General features: G+C 42.3%; 1 protein-coding gene across 1 annotated transcript in view; it reads right to left on the bottom strand.

Annotated features, from left to right (window-relative positions):
* bmi1a (bmi1 polycomb ring finger oncogene 1a) overlaps positions 1-7,679 on the bottom strand; it is a 9,929-nt gene extending 2,250 nt beyond the window's left edge. Inside the window, exons 1-9 of the mRNA XM_082545572.1 lie at positions 7,278-7,679; positions 3,481-3,616; positions 3,141-3,237; positions 2,661-2,716; positions 2,070-2,117; positions 1,816-1,924; positions 1,182-1,221; positions 793-891; positions 539-619 (exon numbers count right to left, since the gene is read on the bottom strand). Coding sequence (XP_082401698.1) covers positions 539-619; positions 793-891; positions 1,182-1,221; positions 1,816-1,924; positions 2,070-2,117; positions 2,661-2,716; positions 3,141-3,237; positions 3,481-3,592 — 642 coding nt within the window. The 5' untranslated portion in view covers positions 3,593-3,616; positions 7,278-7,679. The remainder of the gene's footprint in view (positions 1-538; positions 620-792; positions 892-1,181; positions 1,222-1,815; positions 1,925-2,069; positions 2,118-2,660; positions 2,717-3,140; positions 3,238-3,480; positions 3,617-7,277) is intronic.
* Between the last annotated feature and the right edge of the window lie 425 nt (positions 7,680-8,104).

The raw sequence follows: 8,104 nt of genomic DNA, 5'->3' as shown, positions 1-8,104 counted from the left end.
ATTATTTATTTAAATTTTGGCATCTTTAACAACATGTATGAACAAAAACCCTCTTTCTCAAACAGCTTCCCCATTTGGAGATTTTGTGTTTTTGAAGACTAAAATAAACAAGCAGAAAAATATCTATATTTAACTGACCGCACACTATACAACACCAGCTACAACAAAGCGATAAAAACCTATATATAACAATATACAAAAACTTCAACGCAATGATAAAATAATATTTTAAAAGCTCAGCAATCAAAACGTAAGTATCTATTCTATTTATGTCTCAAGGTGAAATTTTAAAAGTACCTAATTTTGTTGATATTAAATGTATTTTTAAAAATAAATTGTGATTAAATACATTAACTGACACCGAGGGAGATGGTTTTATTTAACAAAGAAAATATTATTAATATACTGCAGTGTATCAATAAAAATTAATACACTGCAATTACAACTCAATAATTGCAGTGTATTAATCACATCTTGAGATAAAAAACAAAACAAAAAAAACCTTAGCTTTCTAAAAATGTGCAAAAATATTTCTTACCCTTCTCCAAGTATAGATATATGCTATATCCATTAGCGTGTAGTAATCTTTCAGAGGTTCATCTTCATACATGACTTCAACCTTAAGAGGAAAAAAAAAGAATGGGTTTATTTATTTATTTTTTATTGTTTTTGTTTTTCACAATAACCTTTTGTAAGAGGAAATCATTAAATATGTAAATAAGATATCTCTCAGTTTTTTGTGATACATAGTAAGTATCTCTGAAAATAAATAAATAATTAAACTAAACAGACCTGGTAGGTGTTTGGGATGTCCATTTTGCTGCGCAGAAACTTTCTCAGATGCATAACTGTCATGGCTGCTGGACACTGCAAGTACCTCTTGTTAGCCACCTGCAGATAAAACACATTATAACAAAAAATAAATAAAAATACATATGTATATACATACGTGTGGAATAAAACATTCATACACAATGACTAGAATCTACACACAGGCTGGTCCACCTTAAAAGCAGCAAAAACAATGTAGCCCTTTACCACTGGAGAGAACATAATTATAATTGTTTGTCTCCACACATGTTTGATTATCCCTTATTCTAAGGCTGTTTTAATCCTAAAGTGTTAGCAAAGATGAAAAAAAATGACGGAAACAAAAATGTGGCTAAGTCAACATGCGATACCTGATCTTTTGACTGCTTGTCCTCCACTGCTCCTCCCAGTCTGTGCGCCAAAAAACAGAGGAAAAACATGAGTAACTTTCCAGCGTATGTATAACTCTAAAACTAAATCACACAGAGTTAGCAACAGAATTCAAATTTTGAAAGATTTGAAAAAAATTATTTTTAAACATACTATGTTTCATGCAGTACTTTTTTGTGAAGTATTACTGTAGTCAAGTATTTTGGCAAATTCCAGACATTAGAATAAACTTATTAATAAAGTCTTGAATATTATTTTATAATGACTGCAAAGGCAGCTAAAATTTACACACCATTAAAAAATAATTAATTAAAAGGCATTTGAATACAAAAACCAAAATCTGTCATATTATACGCATGATCCTATTTCTGTTCATTACATCACACTGTGGGTAGGACATGTCATATTTTGATCTATAAAACATGGTACCAGCGTCAGTTAAGCTAGTTTTGATGATTCTAGAGCAGACTGATAATATCGGCTATAGTGGAGCAATATCTGTAAGCGTATCATAACAGCTGTATCTACTAACGAGAAACCTCTATAAATATTAGATTTTGTAGTCTTTTAGGAACAACTATTTTCCATTTCCATGTATTTTTAATACAAGCGTACCTGCTTTGATCAAAGAACTCAATAGAGAGGCTGATGATCTCATCGTCTGTAATAATTCTCTTGTCCTCATCTGCTACCTCTCCACGATCTTCATTTGTTCCATTAGACGCTATAGAAACACACACATGCACGGCTGGATGTGAGGGTGGGTTTATATGTTGCGTTTACAGCACAGCAGACTCTCTGATGTGGAAAATATTTCGCCAAAAGAAAAAAAAAGAAAGAAAGAAAAGAACATTTTCTTTCTGACTCACCATCTACGGGGTGCTCTGCGTAAAAGTCTCTTCTCCTCTTCATCTCATCTGAAGACATTCAGAAAGGCGTGTTATTACCAATCCATTCACTTTCACTTCCCACTATTACCTTATTTCAGAAACCATGTGCCAGAGTTCTCAGCGCCCCTTAATATTGTGACTTCCAGGAATAAATATTTGTCGAAACACAAGAAAAGCTAGATTAAAACTGTGGCATCGATGTGAGAATTCATGGAAATAATGATTTGATTCTCCAACATTTCTGTCTTACAGATGGGTGATATGAGACATGACCCTGAAAACTGTTTTGCTTGAACCTTGCAGCAAGAAAAGCAGACAGATTTGATGACCATAACACTCAGCGTCATCCCAATTCAACACACCTCTGCACTTTACAACAAATAATTAACTGTCAAGCTGAAACTTCAAGTTTTTCAATGCAAAGCTTTCCACTACACAACATACACACCATATCCAAATGCCATTACATATACCCTCATCGGTAATGTTCATTTATTCTTATTTTAATATACTTGCAGAGACAAATTTACGTGCAAAAGTCAGACTGAACAGTAAAAATGCGACTCTTACTTTTGAAGAGGCCGGGGACCAGTTTGTACACAATGTCCTGTAAAGTTTTGTCAGACCTAAAGAGAGAGAGAGAGGAAAAGAAACTTCAGTCAAGTATTTAAAACCAATTCTTGTCTGAAAAAATAAGACCAGTATTCATCGCTGTGGAAAACCTCAAACGTGTCATGTCGCCTACACGCCTACATGTGTTTCTCATGTCTGAATGTTTAAATCAGAGGCTGATTCAGCTGTTTAGTGGGGAACCCACAAAGGGAAGGAAACCGAAAACAAGTAATGTATTCGCTTAAGATTGCAAAGGCAGAAAATATACGTTCTACACTGTTTAAAAAGAACAGAAAAATCATATTTAAGGGGTTAAATTCAAGCCATCGGGCGTCACTAAACTTTTAGAACCAAATTTATATGGGCCCTGAAAAAGGTAACAATAACAACGGGGGCAGCTGAGCAAAATGCAGAGAGCATGGTAAGCACAGTTCTCACCTAATGTTGAGCAGTGGCTTGGTTTTGTGCACTTGTACATCACAGATGGGACAGTATTTGCTGGTTTCCAGATAGCGCACAATGCACATCTTGCAAACTGCAAAACAGATGAAAAAAAAACTGTTAATGTCTGATGAGATCTGAAAGCATTTCCTGAGGAGCCAAATTGAGTTTAAAAGAGAGCAAGAGCAAGAAATACATTTTGCAGCACTGAAAAAAGAAGACTGGGAATGTTTAAATTTAATCCAACATATCTCACATTTAGCAGCTTCGGGTGATATGAACTGATTTTGACCCATAAAAAAATTAAATGAAATGAAATTAGACGAGTTTTGCTCACATGAATGAAGACATTCGATGATGGTGGTTGCATCTATGAAGTATCCTCCACACAGAACGCACATGAGGTGAGGGTTGAGCTCGGTAATCTTTATCCTGGTCGTCCGATGCATGTTGAGAGGAAGGAACAACAATCCCTGCACGCAGAAGGAGGACAGGTCAAAACAAAAGCACGCAGAGGTTTGTCAACGCACGGCGGGGCATTTGGACGAGACTGCTGTTTGCTTGGACTGTGATAAAGCAACATCAACCTTTATGCCGATCCAGAAATAACCAGAGGGAAAGACGTTCGTTGGCAGATTTACAGGCAGCGGCGAATAATCATAAATCAATCACTTCCGCTGAGATCGATGGAGCCGTGCGCTCCCCACTTTCCTTCGCCTTAGCTCAGCATCTTTAATGACATAGTAGGGGCAGCAGCGGTCGAGCTTTGAGGAACCAAATCTGAGGCACGGCACAGGAATATTGACCTCCCGCAACTTCAGATTTGCGCGCACTTTTAAACATGGATGGTTTAAACTCTAAGCGAAATCGAAACGGTTTAAACCAAGAGCGCAAATGTGGGGGTAAAAACGAAAACCTATGCGAGACAATGTGAAAAATTAAATAAATCAGACCCAGCCAGCACCGAAACCTTTAGTTAAGTGGGTAACCCCCTTACTGGGTTGCCATGTTCTGTGTGGTTTGGCGAATTTTGCCAATAATAGTGGGCTAATATCATCCACACGGGCGCACCGGGGTGACTGGGTGAAAGTGTTTGTTTCTGCGTGTGTGTGTGTGTGTGTGTGTGTGTGTGCGCGCGCAGGGGGGTGGGTAATATGAGGCACCCACTCACTGCGTCAGGTGTGCCACACAAGCCACGGGGAAACCTGAGCGTTTCTATGGCAACCCCGTTTGCTTTTTTAGCCCACATGGCTCTTCGCCAGTGACCAGAACGACAGGATGTCTAAACAAAAACAACACGGCGAGCCGTGCCCGTGTGCAGAGTGGGAACGAGGAAGGACAGAGTCTCCGAGTCCCTCCGTGCACACACACAGCCGCTGGGCTGCCAGGCTGCCGACAGCACGGCTGCCATTTTGTGGAGGAAAAAAAGAAGCATGTATCGGTTCAACGGGCTGCGGGGTTTCCTTCTAACGGGGGCGAATGAAGCCCACCCCGAGGTGTTTACACGAGCTTTATGTATCTGTGAGCCAGACACAGAGGAGCGTACGAGTCCGACCGGGAGAGAGAGAGAGAGATTTCAGCTTTATTTTGATTCGCTTTGCGCTTTTTTCATCAACACCGCGCAGCACCAATATGGCCAGACGCCAGCGACTGCGCCGAAGTTGAGGCGCACGCTGGGTCATTACAAACCATTTATTCTGCGCCATTTCCAGTTCAAGCACCGCACAGTCCATGTATCAAACACGAATGTCGAATGTAGGCTACACTCTGTGCTCGAGTGCATTTCAACAAAAAAGCGAGGGCGGTAGAGTAAAGTCACCAGATGCCAAAGGATCCCGGTCTTCAGATTTTTATCCGGTAGTTACGATCCGGTGGGCAAATTGGTCTCGAAAAAGATGACCAGTCTGGCGCACTTTTTTGTTTTTTAAAGTTGGACTTGTAAAGATTATCGCGGCTGGGTGCTGTCATTTTTTTTTTATTTAATGCAATCATTAAAAGTCTATCCGGGGTAAAGAGTGAATATGAGCGGGTGAGCCCTCTTTAAACGCTGGATGAGAGCCAGCCTGCCCAGCTCGGAACCCACACTGTTACTTTATGGAGCCACAGTCGGCACCATGCCCGAGTCCCGGCTGCTTTTCAATGCTTCAACCGACCTCTCCTTGGCCGCCTGTGAACAGACCACTGCGGGCAAGTTTGGACAGCAAATCGGTTCAAAGGATGCCTCACACACGGATAATGATGGATAATGCCTACATATATGCAGGGAGCCTGTTGCGCCATTAATCGATTGGCTGGTGTTTGGACAACTGCTTTCCCCTCTGCCAGGGTGTGTGTGTGTGTGTGTGTGTGTGTGTGTGTGTGTGTGTGTGTGTGTGTGTGTGTGTGTGTGACCTGCCTGCTCACTTTATAAGACTTCAAGTCAGGTCAGCCAAGAAATCCAAAATAAAGTTAATACGCTGGGGAACGAATATTGCTGAATGGCCAAAAATCAAACAATACAGTCTGGATTCAGTTGGGAATACGCTGAATGCAGAGGTTTGTGCACAACACGGGCTTTCCTCTATTTTATTTTATTTTTTTACTGATAATTTGGCTTAAGCTGTAGCTGGTGCTGACAGCAGGCCATCAATTATTTCTCCACAACTAGTACATCTTAAATTCTTTCAAACAAGACACGTTAAATTGGAGATTTCCATCGGTTTCTGTAGTGACCCGTAAAAGCCGTGCTAACCTAATTTATTCCCAGACGAGACCAGTTCCTCTTGTAAAGCGTTCACCTCTTACATGTAGATCAACAGCAGCTGGAAATAACCCAATTAAAAAAAACTGGGATGGCAAAAAGAAAAGAAGGAGAAGAAACACATCAGCCGCTGTGAGTTCATTTAGAAAACCGTGGCTTAAATAGCTCCTGATTAGAACTGACCACAGGACTAAAACGTATCAAAGGAATTACGTTTATTCCGTGTAAATGCCTCCCTACTCAGTGGATGTACTCCATCCAGTCTGCTGGGCTACATGATCGCTCCTATTCACACACATGTGAGCCTGTCAACCTGCAAAAACCAAGCGGGTGGTGGTGGAGTGTGTGTTTCGGGGGGATAGATTCATTTAACCCATTATAAGTGCACACAAGGTCTACACCAGCGTTCATGGGTAAAATGATAATTTTTTACCCCCCCTCGCTCTCTACAGAGGAAACACTAGCTTGCGCCCATCACCAGACTGGGAGCTACAGTGTGCGCCAACACACAGACCGTATAAAGGTGGGAATTATTGCGATCCATAATGAGCTTTTAATTGTCAAACAAACAGTCTGTGTTGGCTACAGCTCATGTGAATTTAAGTGGAATTACCAGAGCTTCAGACTGCCTGGAGAGGCACAGCCACTCCTTTGTAGTCGCCAATTTTTTTTCTCTCTCTCCCTTCTTAATTTCTTCTTTAAATTTAAATTTAATAACCATCCTTCCCACTCAGGACAAGCACACACCAAAACGTAAACAGCCAGTTGTAGTCCGTATACGCGTTTAACGACAATCCAGTGTTTACAAAGCAGCCGTCATGAAACATTTATGCTCGGTGGAAACGGTTTGCCTCCCTGGCACGTTCACGGGAGCGATCCAAGTTAAGTTAATAAATCCAACATCCGGTCACGTTCACCGAAAACCAACCTGCCACCCAATTCCCATCACCCCAAAGATCCAAACTCTATAAAATGAAGACTCTACGTGGAAACACGAACGCAGGGGGACCGTTTGAAGCACTTGCTGCTCCTCGCATCGCAGCCAACACAGCCTGGTTCGCCTCGGGTCTCCCACTTTACATAAATCCCAACGACGCAATGCAAACCCGAACCGTGACCAACTTATACGGACGCGTAACTGAACGATAGGAGAAGCAGGAGCGAATGTGCCCGACCCTTAATTGGCGTTTATAGTCGAGCGGGGAACATCTTTTGCTGGGGAAAAAAAGTGGTGCGCAGACCCACACACGGAGCTCCACGTCGGTGATCGCTGCAGCCACCGTTGAAAGCTCCACATCCACCGCTGGACGTAGCGGGGGGAAAACACAAAGACACAAAGCCCAAACCTCGCCCTTTCGCCCCGTTAGTTAGAGACGATATCGAAGGAGACGTACCTGAAGGTTCGGCCGGGAATCGGTGGGCACCGAGGCGAGTAGACAATGAAAGTTGGGAGGCGATCAGCAGAAAATGAATAGGAGTAGAGCCGCCATCTTGAAGCAGGCTGCAGACGCTGTCAGTGGCGGAGAGCGCACGGCGGACTGGAGCGCATTTCAGATGTGCGAATAAAAACTCCCCGTTTCCTCGGCGATTGCGCGGCGTGTGCGTGTCCGACAGACGCCTTCCAAGAGATCCCGGTCCTTCGGCTCCGGTTCGGAAAGCTTCCCACTTCGGCACCGATAACTTTGCCTCCAAAATATCCGCTTCGCCCCCCAGTAAAACGCAGCAGTGTGTGTGTGTGCTCCGTGGAAACTGACACCGTCCCCAAAATGGCTTGTAGTTCGACCGCCCCGCTCTGGTCACGTGGTCTGGTTGCTTAAGGGTGCCTAGAAATTACTGTCGGTGTATGCTGTTTCTACTGATCTACGTATGTGCAAAGTAGCAAAGACGTGAAGGAAAAAAAGGCTGATTTACACGCGATGGGCGCGTTTTTAACAAACATATCTTTATTTTAGCGGTTTGTGCCTTTTTCTCGACCTGAAACGACACCGAGAAGCTGCTTAAGGGCGCTCACAAATTACTGTCGGTCTATTCTGGTCTTTTTTTTTTTTAGTGTGACGCATGATTTAAAATAACACACGGTGCACATCCATGCAGCTTGGGTCGCTTTTCAGCACGATGAGGCTCAATATGTCCTGATGGGTATCCAAAATTTAAAAGAAAAGAAAAGAAAGAAAGAGAAGGGCACAATGGTTGGAGCAGGCAGATGTAGAAAGTAGGCTCT

Source organism: Aulonocara stuartgranti, assembly GCF_965226115.1.
Source record: "Aulonocara stuartgranti genome assembly, chromosome: 9".
NCBI lineage: Eukaryota > Metazoa > Chordata > Actinopteri > Cichliformes > Cichlidae > Aulonocara > Aulonocara stuartgranti.
Note: the sequence above shows the minus strand (reverse complement) of the source record. Positions and strands in the feature narration are given on the sequence as shown.